Below are 15,700 nucleotides of genomic sequence, written 5' to 3'. Positions count from 1 at the left end.
GGTGGAAGAGTTCCCTAAAATTGTCAGTGCAGACACAGCCCAAGACAGAGACAGGATTCTAGGCTAGATAGATCCTTTATCTGATTTAATATGGCAATATCTATGTTGCTGTGTGTTTGATTATAACAAGATCTAGAAATTGCATTATGGTGTTTACATTTGTTCTGCTTATGGGGAGTCGAGGATAATTTCAATAGATTAAAATACCTACAGATGCGTTTTGTAAACATATTGTATATTTGCATATGTTTTGTTTTTCTGTTTTACATTAAGAAAAAATCTGCGTTATAAAATGTATGTATTGCTGATATAAGTGACTATACTGAGTCTATCAAAACATTACTTGTTTTACTATAGTTATACAGCTTTGAAACTAGTTCACATATTTAAAACATTTTTGTGTTTTTAATTTCTGGATTATATAAGGTCATAAATTGTTGCCCAAAACATTGCAAATGTAATATGTTTCCATGAAAAGCTTTTCAACGTTAGGATCCAGTCTTGCTTCCATTCAAGTCAAAGGCAAAACTAATGGTGCAAAAATTGAACCCACAAAATACGAAAGAAATATTTGTCGCTGTGTTTATAACTTCTCTTCTCTTTTTTTTTTTTTTTTTTAAACTACAGATCACAGTTCTTAACCAAAGGAACATATGGCTCTGTTAAGGAAAAGTAAGAAAGATTCAGAACATTTCAGTATCAATTTGATTCACATATTTTTTTAAAGAGCTAGATAAAGATCATATAAAAATTTTACAGGAGATTGTATAGGAGGGTTGCATGCTAATTTATGACTCCAGTTCTGCAAAGCACTTTATGATGAGTAACCCCTTCCCTGATCAGCAAAGCACTTAAGTGTGTGCTTAACCCCATTGAAGTCAATGGGAATAATACTCACGTGCTTTGCTGTATTAAAGGCTATAATGACAGCATCTAATCCTGACACATGCTTAGCACCTGCACATTCCATTGAAGTTAATAGGCCAGATTCATAAATGAAGTGTAATGTGGTATAAATTAGAAGTTTAAACTGATGTAAGTTATATACTGAATGTCTGGTAATAGATCTCAGAGGGAGTAAATTAAAATGTGTGGAAGAGGCTAGTTTAACATATGCTTTTCTTACATTTTCCTTTTATGTGTTTTCCTGTGACCTGCCTCTCTCCCAGTCTTCAGTGTGGAAATTATACAAATGTAGACTGTCTTATATCTGCTCATCGATGTGTAACTTGCATCATCTTGCACATCCGTTCTGAATTTGAATCAATGGAGAAAATCTTGAGAGGTGCCACTCTGTGTTGGCCTGATTGACACTGAGAACAGTGAGGCTGTAGAATGGCTTCTCATCAGGTTCACAGTTAGGTCCGGTGGACTTATAGAAGCTCTTGCATGTAAGCAATTCCACCTCTTCCTATACCCGTTTGCAGAACTTGATCCTTCTGTCTTCCCCATGGAGGAGCCATGGAAGCTACTCAGTGTTGAGGCAATATTAAACTGCATGAAGCAGTATGCAAGAGTGAGACAGAGCAATCCAGGGACTGGGGCTCACTCTGAGCCTTCCAAAAAGTGGATGATTGGGAGTTTGAAGGGGCTATGCTAGCTCCCAAATTCCAGTTTTCTTGGAACATGGCGACCCCCAATGTGGACGAGTCCTTTGCTTTCTTGGCTAACAGCTCTGTTGTGATGCTATCAGTTGGTTCCATAGGCCACTTGCTTCCCTTGTTGTCAGTCAGCTGGGGAACATCTTAATAGGCACTGCTTCCCACTTGACATCAGAGGGGATGGATTCTTGGAATTCTGCCTCTGGGGGAATGGGTGGATCTTTCTGGCTACGGAGCAGCTCTGTGGCCACTACTGAGGAGGAGGGCTCCATATTCAAGACATGATTAGTGCCTTTGGATGCTGAGCTTAGCTTTCCTGCAGAACTCTGGTGGATTTTATGCCTGCTTAGCACCATAGTTAGGATTTGGCCCAATGGGATTCCGGGTTCTCAATACCTCTCAAGCTAAAGTGGGTCAGACTGTGCCCTCACTAGATCCATGCAACTCCACTGAAGTCAATGGGTGAGATCCTCAGCTGGTGTAAACAAGGATATCTCCACTGACATTCTTGAGTTATGCTAATTTACACCAGCTGATGATCCTGCTCAAAAGATTTTTACAGGTGTAACTGAGGTCAGAATTCTGTGTTCTATGTTTTTTGTATATTTTGCCCATATTGAGAACATTCATGATGCTACATAACTAACAAAATAGAATTGAAGATGACATTCAGCAAGTTCATTGATGATGATGATAATTATTTACCTTTAGCATTTCCAGTAACATCCTACTCATTCAGGGGGTGATTTATGTTAGATAGCTTAAGCATTCAGTCCAAGACAGACTCTGGTAGAAGCTGAAAAATCCAAATATAGAGTAAGGCATTTGCTTTTTGCATGCTTTGATTTTGCTAAGTAAAGTACTTGAATCAAAATATTTATACCTTTACAAATATTTGGAACATGCACAGTTTCTGTGGCATGCCAAGTTTATTTTTGTAATGCTTTTAGAGTTATCCTCAAATAGACCATGAATAGCTGAACTAGTTCATTGAAATGATCTAAAATGCTTCACTGTTTGAAGGTCTACCCAAAGAGATTTGAGGTAAAGGAAAGGGACAGGTAGCGTTAATTCTGAAATCCTATGGCAACTGGAGGACCACAAGGTAGCCAGAAAAAAAGTTCCAAAATCAGTTTACGTCTTTTTATATGTCTTTTACACATTTTAAAATCAGTACATTCGGTTATACAAACAAAGAAAAATGATGCACTTCTTCGTTACCCTTTAGATATGTGTATTAGACTTCCAAGTGACCTCATAATCATGTTCTCTTCCTCATCCTTCCACCTTCATCCCCCTCCCTGCGTTGTCAGTTCCTCCTTAGCTTAGGACCTGATTCTGCAACGAGTTATTACTGAATGTAATACTTATTACCACATATACCGCAGGCTGTATTACCTTTTCCAAGCAATGGCCGCTGGGGATGATGGACAGCATCCTGTCCCGCACCTGCCCACTGCTCCCTCTGCCCACCTAGTCCCACCCATGTTTGGGCCATAGAGTGTATTTTTTGAGGGGTAGAAGAACTGTGAGGTCAGAATCACAAAGGTGGCTGAACCAGCATTCTGTGTGGGACAGAGGATACTCATATTGGTATGAAGTATATAATATCCCATTCTGGGGATGGAAACAGTTTGTAACACCACTATAGAAAGTGTGTTTGAGACCATTCCCCACCAAACCTGTATCTTGCTTTCTGTAACTATGATGAAAATGGATTAGTCTCATCTACAAAAGCAGTTAAAATAATTTTCAACAATAGTTAAGGAGAAAATCAGGATAGAACCTATGGCTGCCAACCATTTTCAGCAACAGGCAATTTTCCTAGGGTCAGTAGCCCTTGAATAATAGGCTTAATGATTTAACAGTTTTCCTATTTTGGAAGTACTTGCAATCAGAACATCCTTGAAAACCAAAACATCTGGAAAGAACTGACCACAGATTTCTGATTATACTGGACCCAGGCTACAGTGCGAATTTCTAAATAAATCTTACAAGCAGTTTGTTTTTAATTCAGCCAAATAGCAAATGAGATGAGATTTGCAAAACAAATACAGTAAATGGCAGTCATGTAGCTGGTAAAATTAAAAATACAGGTATATGAACAATTAGCATTAATTTTTATACTAACTTTTGACTTCTTTATTTCAGTTAATCAGATCTTATTATTCCTACTTGTTTTGACCATCTGTGTCATTCTGTATAATAAAGTTCACAAGGTGCCATCTACATTAAATAATGAAACAAGTAAGTAGCTCATTATTTTATTCTATTCAGGTTTGATAGTAACTGAGCACTGGTTTCTGTTCCTGCTGTAGGATAAATAGGAATTTATAACAGAATCACTTGTGTTATTTTGATGTAATCTAGGACCCAGAACTTTTAATTTCTAGATCATCTGATTTGAATAATACCAGGTCAGTAGTGGCTAAGAATATCCATTGTGATTCAGGGCTTGATCCAACTCTCCTTGAGGCCAATGAGAATTCTTCCATTGACATCAATGGGAGCTGGGTCACATTCTCAACTTTTGCAGAGACTAACGGAGAAGTCAATTGGTAACAACTGTGAGGATGTTTTTTAATGATGGGAATCTGCCTGCTTGGGAACAGACTGAGATCACTAGTTCATTTCAAACAGGCTATCAAACAGCAGCAGCAGGTAATAACCAACCTGAGCCAGCCAACCACTAACTAAGGAGTTGTCTACACTAGAAAGTTTTTCTGCTTTAACTGTACTGAGTGCAAATATCCTGATGTAAAATGTAGGGAATAAACTGTACCAGTATGTCACTTTTATATGGTATAACTGCTTTCGCACTAGGGATTTTACTAGTATAACTATGGTGATTAAAAAAAATCACACTCCTCAATTTGTTAGTCTCTAAGGTGCCGCAAGTACTCCTTTTCTTTTTGCGAATACAGACTAACATGGCTGCTACTCTGAAACCTAAATGACATAGTTATACCAATAAAAGCTTTTAAGTGCAGACCAGACATTAGGGGTGAAAGGCTTCAGATCCTAGTCCAGGTCTAAACTACAGACTTCTGCTGACATAAGTCAGGGTGTGAAAAGGTGTGATTCTTGAGCAACATAGGTGTGTTGGCAGAAGCCCCTAGTGTGGACATAGTTATATTGGGAAACCCATGTTTTTAGAAGTATAGCTTGTTTAACTGGTGGGAGGTGATTATAATGTACAATGCAGAGCTGCATCCACACAAGAAGAGCTTTGAAGGTGTAGTATCTCGGTGCATTCCTATATCAATAGAGCTCTTCTAGTGTAGACGTAGCCTTGATATTTATTTTGGTATTTATGTGCACCAATCTCAGTACTGTTAATCGTGTTCCCCAGCTCTTCACCCCTTAGCAGCTTCCTGAGTGTTGTAACACTTTTGCTCTGTTTCTAGTTTATACAATTCAGAGACTAGGTCTGTTATAAGATGGTGCTGAATTCTGTACAATAATTTGGGATTTTGCTATATGCAGTTGATTTGGAGAGTCCTGAGGAGATGGAAGAAGAAATTCCAGTGGTGATATGTGCTGCTACGGGTAGAATGGGCGCAGCGATAGCAGCAATCAGTAGCATCTACAGCAACACGGATGCTAATGTTTTGTTCTACATAGTTGGCCTAAAGAACACAATTCCACATATCAGGTAACAGGATTTACCAAAAACTATTCATTCTGCTACTTAGTTAGGGCCAGATTGTTACTGGGCTTTGCATTGGTGCACAGGGATTGGGGGAGGGCCCAAGGAGTCATTCCTCTCTGCTGTGCAAAGGCCGTCACAGATCCTGCAGTCCCTGGGTACAGGAACTGCTGCCTGCTAGGGGCACCAGCCACCCCAAAAGGGGACTAATCTAAGCCAGGTGATGGCCACTGGCCTGCACCAACTAGTGGCAGAAGGGAGGCCATGCTGCACGATGATACAGTGTGTGTGTTTCTCCTTCACAATCCTTCCTGAAGCTCCCTCTGTGGCTTTGTACTGCTCTGTATTGAGGGCTGCTCCTTCAGCTTCAGAGGCGAACAACAGAGAGAGTGGGGCTAACACAGAAAAAAGGAGAGGTAAAGGTTATAAGTATGGGGTCCAACCATGGTCATACAAAATTGTAGATATTGTTTAAAGTGGGGTGGATTGAAGCCAGGTGCATACCAAGGAGGAATGAGTCCATCAATGTAGGGGCCATCTCAGTGAAGAAACAAACTCATTCAGGAGTCTCTCTCTTTAGCATATTTATATAGCCTTCATTACTATAGTTTCTTTACAATCTTTAATGTATTTGTGCTCCTAACACATCTGTGAGGTAGAAAAGCCCTGTTAACACCATTTTACACATAAGGAACTGCAGTCCAGAGCCTCAAAAGTATTTGGGCTTCTAACTTCCTTTTAAATCAATGGAAGGTAGGAGTCAGCGGGCATGTGTACGCTTACCTCCAGAGCGATCGATCCAGTGGGGGTCGATTTATCGTGTCTAGTGAAGAAGTGATAAATCGACCACCTAGTGCCCTCCCGTCAACTCTGGTACTCCACCAGAGCGAGAAGTGCAGGCAGAGTTGACGGGGGAGCATCAGCAGTCGACCTACTGCAGTGAAGACACCACGGTGAGTAGAGCTAAGTATGTCGATTTCAGCTACATTATTCACGTAGCTGAAGTTGCGTAACTTAGAGTGGTCCCCTCCTCCCCCCCAGTGTAGACCAGGGCTAAGTACCTTGGAGGAACTGGACCAGAGAGAATAAGTGACTTGCCCAGGATGACTCAGGAAGTCTGTGGTGGAGCAGGGACTCGAACCCAGGTCTTGAAGATCATTAAAAGGTGCAAATACCTGTCAAGATGAGGCTCAAAAAGAGAATCTCGTATAGAGCTGGTCACAGAATGAAGTAAAAAGTTGTGGAAAAAAATACAAAAAATTGTATTTTTTTCATTGAAAGATTTTTGTGTTTTGTTTTAAAACCAGTAGTCTTAAATATAGTCAGGGCATGTGCCATTAAGCACTCTGACATTTGATACTGAAGATCTCTGTGGTTTTCTGTAACACACTTTTATCATTTCTCTTTCATCTCAGAAAATGGATTGAAAATACCAAATTGAAAGAAATAAAGTATAAAATTGTAGAGTTCAACCCTATGGTACTAAAAGGAAAAATAAGACCAGATGCATCACGCCCTGAGTTACTCCAGCCTGTGAGTAAGCAAATACCACACATATCACCAAAACAGAGCTGTCATAGTCTCCAAGATTTTAATGCACATTTGAAGTCTTCAAATCTTCTTTGTGCTCTGCTCCTTTGTATAGAACCACAGGGGTATTAGAGGCGCCACACCAGTTGGTAATAATGTTGGATGGTTTTCTTATTAGACTAGCACTCCTCCTGTGGCAAGTGCTTCTACTCCACATTGTTGCTCTCCTGCTCTATTTCCTGAGGTACAACCCCCTTTATATGTTGTAGGACATCCTTCCAGGCAGATGACCTGACTTGATTAAACCCTGGTCTGACCTGGTTAAATCTTGGCCAGGCCATATACTTGGGCTGGCCAGTGGGGAGACCAAGCTTAACTAGCACTTTAGAGATTCATAAAAATAACACTTTTGAAGAGATGTAATCAAAATAATCACTCTTACTGCCTTGCCCTCCGAGACTGTAACTCCTAACAGAGGATTACATTTTTTTTTTTTCTTACACATCACTCGGAGAAGGAACCAACAACTAAATGTTGAGACATTATTCAAAGAGAGGAGATCATTGCAGCAAAGTCCCTGCTAATTTTCCCATCTTCTTGTATGGGGATGTTATTGGTTTGGGAACTTAACTGTGGGGCTTATTATTATAACTTTAAGAACTTAAACTCAGCTGCAACCCTGAGCTGACTCTGTTCTGGGCTAGTGACTCCTTCCCAGCATAATTTAGAGCCTGAAGGTCTAAGAGCCTGAAGCTCTAAATTCCACGGGCTGCCTGCAACTGCTAGTGACTGATGTGGAAGACAAGAACTGCTAAAATGCAAGGAAGCTGCAAACTTGTCCCCTTTCCAGGGTTGCCAATCCTCCAGGATTGTCCTGGAGTTTCCAGGAATTAAAGATTAATCTTCAATTAAAGATTATGTCGTGTGAAGAAACCTCCAGCCAAAACTGGCAACCCTCGCTACGCTCTTTCCTTCTGCAATGCCCCCTGCTCCCACAGTAGGTACTGTGTGTAGAGTAGGATTTGTTATGCCAAACCTATGCCACTGGAGGAGTCCCTTATGCTGGGGTGATTCTCCTGTGGTTGGCTATGCTGCCTTTAGGAATGCTTTGTACTGAGAGTGCTGTGAAAAGCTGCTACCCTGCAGTGGAAGATCTGGGTAGGGTTGCCACGTGTCTGGTTTTCGACCAGAACGCCTGGTCAAAAAGTGACCCTGGTGGCTTTGATTGGCACTGCCGACCAGGCTGTTAAAAGTCCAGTTGGTGGCACACCAGGGGCCCAGGGCTAAGGCAGGCTTCCTCGGCGCCACGGTAAGCACCGCCGGGACCCCCCTCTACCCCAACCCCACCCCAGAGCTGCACCCCCAGCCGGAGCCCTCACCCCCTCCCACACACACACCCTGCACCCCAGCCCCCTGCTCCAGCCTAGAGCCCCCTCCTGTGCCCCAAACCCCTCATCCACAGCTCCACCACTAGCTAGAGCCCACATCCCCTCCCACACTCTGAACCCCTCAACCGCCTTGGAGTCCACGCCTGCACCCCCAGACAGAGCCCTCACCACCTCCTGCACCCCAACCCCCTGCCCCAGCCAGTGAAAGTGAGCAACAGAAGGAGGAGGGATGGAGCGAGTGATGATGGGGCCTCAGTGAAGGAGTGGGACACAGGTGTTCAGTTTTGTGTAATTAGAAAGTTGGCAACCCTAGATCTGGGCCATTGTGAATAAATACTGACCACTGGGCCTATTGCCTTTTTAAAGTTTAAAGTGGCAGGATAAATCTCTGAATCCAAGCAGACTAAGTCTGAGAAAGGTGATCTCCTGGGGCGTCTCTAACATTATCTTGTGGCATTGTGGGTCAGATGCATGCCTGTTGTGTCACCAATGACTTCATAGGAGTTATACTAAGGAAGAATATGGACCCCATGTGCTTTAACTTAATCCCAACATTTGACAGAGAATCTGTAGTTAATATTTACAAAGTTGCTGAGTGAAAGCCTGGCCCCTCTGAAGTCATTGGGAGGAATTTCCATTGACTTCAGTAGGGCTAGGATGACATTGCCACAATTTTGAACTTGCCTCCATATTTTCTTTAAGACAATCAGTAAAAGGAAATCGGACAATATACAGTGATGAGGTGACTAAGTCACATTTGAATCCTGAAAAAGACATTCAAGATGACTGCATTAAGCCATTGTGCCACTTACAGTCTGTCATTTTGATTGTTTTTTTTTAACAGCTGAACTTCGTTCGATATTATCTCCCCCTGCTTATCCACAAACACGAGAAAGTCATATATTTGGATGATGATGTGATTGTGCAAGGTAAGCTGTCATCCAAAAATTCTTGGGATGTAGCAGAAGTTTGCAGCAGGAAATTCAGCTGCTTTAATGCTCACCAGGAAATATGAGATCTATTTAAAATTGAGGATGTTGTCTGGAGTGCTGCACTTATGACAGCTTCACACTCCCCCTTACATAGTATTTAACAAAGGAAAAGCAAAGGGACAATTTCTACTTTTGGATATTTGATCCTGATCATAGGTGTGTGGGTGACTTTCAGTGTTTATTGCATCTGATCAGTTGCTGTGCATGAGTGTACAAGGCAATTTCAAGAAGCGTGGTTTCACTAGAACAGGCAGCAGTACTCCTCTCTAAACAGAAGGACTTGACGTTTCCTATTTTGTTTGGTAGATGTGAAGATGACCTTAAATCCCCACAAATGCTAGCATCCTTACCCCAAATAACTGCTTATTCTTGAGAAAGAAGAATTTACTCAGATCACGTTGTAAAAGACCCTGGATCCTGTTGCTCTGAGCACCCTCAATTCCTATTTATATCCATGGAAGCTAAGGGCACTCAGCACCTCACAGAATCAGGCTCATTGATATGGTATCTTATGGTTAATAAAGACAAATCAGGAAACAATTCAAATTCTGGAAAATTCCTCCACATCCATACAGCAAAAGCTAAATAGAGGCAGAGTTATCTTTTTCATGTGGATTTCTCAGTCTGTTCATTCCTTTCTTTGCCACTTCCTCTGTTTTTTCTTCCTGCTAGTGTTGATGTCTTCTCTTGCTTTGTCTTTTTTCCCCTTCAGCATTCTTCCACATCCCAGTTATTTTATAGCACCTTTCATCCAAGGATCTCAGAAGCAACTTTGCAAACGTTAATTAATTAAGCCTTATGAAACACATATGCAGTAGAGCGTCCAAGGACATTGGGTCAAATTAATCCCTGGCGTAACACCTTTGAAGTCAGTGCAATTACAACAGCAAAGAGTTTGGTTCATTTTGTTTTCAACAGCTTTTGTGCAGTTTTTCTTGCCTTCAGATGTAGATTTCAGAGCAGCAATACTTAAAAGGGCACTATTGACCACTTTTTAAAGTTGGATTTGTTGTCTTTGCCTTCCCTTCACTTTCAATAAGCTTGATAATGCAATTTCTTCCAACTTATACTATTTGGGGAAAAAATAGATATCCCCCTCACTTGCATACACCTTTCCAATGGAGTCAGCCTCTCTGCCTTTTTTATTATCAATAATATTAGCAGGAATATTAAACTGTGGAACAAATTCTGAAGTCTTTGCCTCTTCAAATCTCCCTTTGAAATTAATAGGAGTTTTGCAGAGGAAACACTTAATATAGATTTCAGGATTTAGCTCTATAGAAATAGTATTTGTTAGTTACGTGCTTTCTGCAAAGCAACAAGAGGTTCACACACTGAATTTTGGTGTGTCACACCAAAAGCATTGCTTTTGATTTTCTTGTTGTTTTGTTTTACATTTCACAAAACAGAAGCTGTTTAGAATCTAGAGGAAATTCCTTCCCAGATCATAACAATTTTAAGGTAGGTCAATTTTGAACCATAAATAGGCTAACAGTGTCCCTTTAATTCAAACACTGTCCCATTGTGGGACATGAATCCTATTTCAGGTTTTCAAACTGGTGAGTTGCCCCTAAAAGATGATGCAGTTCCTGCTCGTTTCCAGGATTTGTATTACCTCATGCTAATATTGCTCTATTTGGGTTTCCTAGCAAATGAAAACAGATTTTACTTCATCATTGGTATAGCCAAGAGCACTGTGAACATTTTAGCTGCTGGTGTTAGTCTTTGGATATTGTGAGCCCACTTTTCAAGCAGTGAGGCCTAGTATCTTAATAAGATATAGCAAAATAATGCCCTAAAAAGAAAATCTCCACCCTTAACAAAATCCCAGGTAAAAGGGTATTGTGCAGGGGACCAAAATGGGATGTAAGGGGAAAGGAACACAGTCCCCCATCCAGAGGCAAGGTACAGACATGCACATCTGTGCACCCAGGCTACAGCTCGTGTCTCATGTTTGGACCTTCAAATCTGCATGTAGGCACGTAAAGTATAGATGAATACATACAAATATAGGATTTTGACTTCCAGTTACAGGACCTATGTTTGAAACCAATGCCCACAGAACAAAATTCTGCCTGCCTTACATCCAAGCAATCCTTTGAAATTGATAGGGTTGTACCAGTGTAACTGAGAACAGATATTGTCGTAAACAGCTCCAAGGATCGATACGTGGCAATGAAACAAAACCATTCTTAGACTCCCAATTCTGTATTATCAGGTGACATCCAGGAACTGTATGACACAAAGCTAGATCCAGGCCATGCTGCAGCTTTTTCAGATGACTGTGATTTGCCTTCTACTCACGAAATGGTGAGAAGTGTAGGAATGCAGGTAAGATGTTAGTTTTAAATTCAGATTGATGGATTTTTACCTACAGATTTAACATGGTTTTCTTCATCCCAGAATGAAAGTTTTCTCAGGGTAAAACGTAGTATTTGGATTTAGGTATATAGTTTAGCAAGGGGATTGTTTCCTGTGATCATCTTAAGATGTGCTGTCTCCTGATTCTTTTGCAGTATGTTTTGTATTTTACTAAACTCTTCTTGTTTTGGTAGGTCACATGTGCAACATATTTAGAAGAGAGTATTGATAGGATTGATATTAGACTTTCTGATAACTGAGAGGGAGTGAGGGTTGAACTTTGGGCTGCTCAAAAGATATTGTAATAATAATCTAGAAATCAAGTTCTCTGAGCTTATTGTTCAATGCCTATGTATTCTGCATGTGCATGAGGTAGATACAGCTGCATCTAAGTATATCTAGACATAAATTAGATTTACAGTAGATATATATAATTTTCCTTCTCTCTAGAACACATACATGGGATATCTGGACTACCGGAAGCAAACAATTAGAGACCTTGGCATCAGCCCCAGCACTTGCTCCTTTAACCCTGGTGTAATTGTGGCTAATATGACAGAATGGAAGCACCAGCGGATTACAAAGCAATTAGAAAAATGGATGCAAAGAAATGTAGAGTATGTACAGATGTCAAAGTCTTCACTTTATCCTGACTGAATGTGCTGTTTAAAGCTGAATTTTCTGTTCATTTTTCAAAGGTCCATTACTTAAGATGTGCTTCCTTTCACAGATCATAAGGCAAGATAACTTTATGTTGCACAATTTCCACCTGTTCTAATCCAACTGCAGTCAAGAACAACAAAGTGATCACTTGGGACTCTGCAGTCTTGTGCTGACTCAGCAAGCCAGGCCTAATCCTGAGAGGTGCTGAACACATGCAGTTTTCATTGTGGATGATCAGCCCCATTCAGGATCAGGCTGCTTAGGAGCAGGGTTGGTCTCTCTCCTTCTTGCAGTGGGATCAGAATGGAAAGAAACTCTCTGCTCTTGCTTAGGGCCCTATAAACTGCAATGTCAGCAATACTGGAAAGAGGACAATTTTTTTTTTTCATAACCCAAGAACCATTTCTTAAACACCAAAGATAAGCCATAATTTACATAAACTGCTGAAAATCAGAAAGACCCAACCCCAAGAAGCTGTAAAAGTGGCAATTCCACTATGAGAAGTGGTGGGGGTAGGGGACAACTATGGCATTCTCTTTAAAAACCAATGTATGGTCAATGACACAAGTCTATTCACAAAATATTTGTGGTATCAATCCATTGTCAGCGTGTGTTGGTAACTTGAATGTCACCTGCTGTACTCTGCACAGGGTAAGTCCAAAGTGCAGTATAGTAGAGCTGAAATGAAAATGGATCATAGTGTTGATCAGTTTTCTGCTACCCTGGGAAAGCATATGAAAGCCGCGGAAGAAAGCACACAGAACCAGGGGAGGAAGAATAATATCCTGGGACCAACAGCTACGACTATGAACGGAAGCCTTCCCCAGTTCCCTCCTTCCTCTCACTTATTCTGCATGTCTCATTTGGCCTATCACTTGATTTTTTTTATCCCTTTTTAATGCTTAGAAAAATACCCAGGAACCCTAAAGCAAATTGCTGTAAAGATATAACAAAGGGTTTTTACATTTTAAAGTGCCCAAACATTCTCTGTACCTGGAGTTTGAGCCCATAATAAAAACACTTCCAGGTCTCATGCAGACTTACCTTTTGTATCTGTAAGTGCTGTGCCAGTCATTTTAAACTTTAGGCACTTCAGAACAGGGGTTGGCATCATTTTAGGTCAGTTCTGCCATGCTCTGACTGAGTAGCCCCTCATTCTGAGCAGAATCCCAGAGATTTCATTTCTGCCACCATGAGGCATCCCATTGATTTTGTTGAGACTACTTACAGAGTAAGGTACTACTCAGCATGAGTAAGAGTGGTAGACTTTGGCACGATTTCTTATACAGCACCAAATATTGTCCACAATTAAAAGGAAAAAAAAAATCTAAGTGTTGGAATGCCAGTAAAAAGGTGCATATTTGAAACACTACTTCTTTACCTAATTTTAATCTATACAAAGCAGATTTTAATAGAAAATTAGCTAGAGTATTACTATTTATTGCTTTTGCCTTTGTAGTAAAGTTCCTTTTCATTTCAGGACTTTGAGCTGCTCTTTTTTGCCTTTTCACAGAGAAAACCTCTACAGCAGCACCCTTGGGGGAGGTGTGGCCACTTCTCCAATGCTCATTGTATTCCATGGAAAATATTCTACTATTAATCCCTTGTGGCATGTGCGACATCTTGGTAAGTATGTTTCATTTCAAAACACTCTGGGCTGGAACAAAATACAAATAAGATTTAAGGACCCTATGGATGATTTTACTCATTCTCAGTACATTACTTTATGCCTCAGATCCCACATCACTGCTCTACACTCATTCCCCTTCCTTCCAGATTCAAAATTAGCCCTTTATCACTGTGTCCTACTATAGCTATTTACTTGAAGCTTCTCCTCCCTCCCGTTTTCAAATTAACCACACAAGTTATTGGGCTCAATACAGGGGTGAAATGTAACAACCAATGACATGCAGGAGGTCAGGCTAGGTGATCAGATAGGTCCTTCTCGTATTAAACTCTACGAAGCCAGGGGCTGAGACGCAGTTGCAAGCTAAATCACCTATAACAGCCCTTGGGCTGGGGTTAAAGGTAGGATAGCTATTTTACACAAAGAGCTAGCCAGATCTTATTGGCAATAGGGGGCCACCTCCTCCTGTTTGTAAAGCAGCACATCATTTGTAGGGCCCTACCAAATTCATGGTCAATTTCATGGTCATGAGTTTAAAAATCATAAATTTCATGATTTCAGCAATTCAAATTGGAAATGTCAGTGTTGTAATTGTAGGGGTCCTGACCCAAAAGGAGTTGTGGGAGGGTCATAAGGTTATTGTAGGGGGGGGGATGAGGGTTGTGGTACTTCTGTCCTGCTGCTGGCACCAGCACTGCCTTCAGTGCTGGGCAGCTAGAGTGGCAGCTGCTGTCCAGGAGCCCAGCTCTGAAGGCAGAGCCGCTGTCAGCAGCACCACAGAAGTAAAGACTGCCTGCTATGGTAGTGCCTTCAGAGCTGGGCCCTTGATCAGCAGCCACCCAGCTCTGAAGGCAGAAGTATGAGTGGCATGGTATGGTATTGCCAACCTTACTTCTGCACTGCTGCTGCTAGCAGCGGTGCTGCCTTCAGAGCTGAGTGCCAGGCCAACAGCCCCCACCTTCCGGCCACCAACTGTCGCTCTCTAGCCATCCAGCTCTGAAGGCAGTACAGAAGTAAGTTTATCAACACTCTTTTACAAAATAGCCCATCATGTTTAGTACCAGTAAGAAGTATACTAGTTAGTATATTTTTTCTTTAAATCAGTTTTAATAAAAGTTGTACTTTGTTTAATTGCACAGTATCTTCCACTACTGATCTTTATGAAAGTTAGAGATATATTTATGTTTAAAACCACACAGGGTGGAGTCCCGATGCCAGGTATTCAGAGCATTTTCTTCAAGAAGCTAAATTACTTCATTGGAATGGAAGGTATAAACCTTGGGATTACCCTAGTGTTCATAATGACCTGTGGGAAAACTGGTTTATCCCTGACCCATCAGGGAAATTCAAAATGATTCGTCCTAATAGCTGATATTGAAAGATATCTAAAATGTTTATGCTTTTAAAAATAAATTTCCAGCAAGACTGTAATGGATTATTCTATTTCTATACCATACTTTGCAATACAGTTTAACTGTATATGTAACTGATTTTACAAAACTAACCCGTAAATATTTAAGCTTCACCCTAAAAATAAATGTTGAGTTAATGTGCTGGTATAGGGGGTAAAACATGCATACAAACTTCAGATTAGCTTGAGTTTCTAGTAATATTGTGAAATATGTTTACTTGATTAAGACATTTTAAAATGTTTACAAATATGAAAATCACAACTAAACAATGGGTTTTCATGCAATGTTTTGTATCATCTAAAGAAGATTCCAGTTGCTTCTTGAATCTATACGAGCAGTACTAACAGTGCTGAATACAAGATGTTTTAGCTTTCTAGTCCTGTTTTTTTAAGCAGCATTAAACCAAAATGAATGAAACATTTCAATAGGTCTAATTTTCTTATTCAAGGCAGCCACTTAGTGCCTCTTTTCAAAACA

At 40.7% G+C, this 15,700-nt stretch overlaps 1 protein-coding gene across 4 annotated transcripts in view; it reads left to right on the top strand.

The window, feature by feature from the left end:
• The window catches only part of GLT8D2 (glycosyltransferase 8 domain containing 2), a 35,138-nt gene extending 19,490 nt beyond the window's left edge, over window positions 1-15,648 (top strand). For all 4 annotated transcript variants that reach the window (XM_043519404.1, XM_043519411.1, XM_038391938.1 and 1 more), the window contains 9 exons: window positions 628-672; window positions 3,753-3,848; window positions 5,088-5,256; window positions 6,666-6,783; window positions 9,013-9,097; window positions 11,379-11,491; window positions 11,972-12,138; window positions 13,698-13,810; window positions 15,011-15,648. In XM_043519404.1, the coding sequence (XP_043375339.1) occupies window positions 654-672; window positions 3,753-3,848; window positions 5,088-5,256; window positions 6,666-6,783; window positions 9,013-9,097; window positions 11,379-11,491; window positions 11,972-12,138; window positions 13,698-13,810; window positions 15,011-15,183 (1,053 nt within the window). In that variant the 5' untranslated portion in view covers window positions 628-653 and the 3' untranslated portion in view covers window positions 15,184-15,648. The remainder of the gene's footprint in view (window positions 1-627; window positions 673-3,752; window positions 3,849-5,087; window positions 5,257-6,665; window positions 6,784-9,012; window positions 9,098-11,378; window positions 11,492-11,971; window positions 12,139-13,697; window positions 13,811-15,010) is intronic.
• Window positions 15,649-15,700: the final 52 nt, after the last annotated feature.

The sequence above is a fragment of the Dermochelys coriacea genome, chromosome 1, assembly GCF_009764565.3.
Source record: "Dermochelys coriacea isolate rDerCor1 chromosome 1, rDerCor1.pri.v4, whole genome shotgun sequence".
Classification (NCBI taxonomy): Eukaryota; Metazoa; Chordata; order Testudines; family Dermochelyidae; genus Dermochelys; species Dermochelys coriacea.
This window is presented reverse-complemented; position numbering and strand designations above follow the sequence as displayed.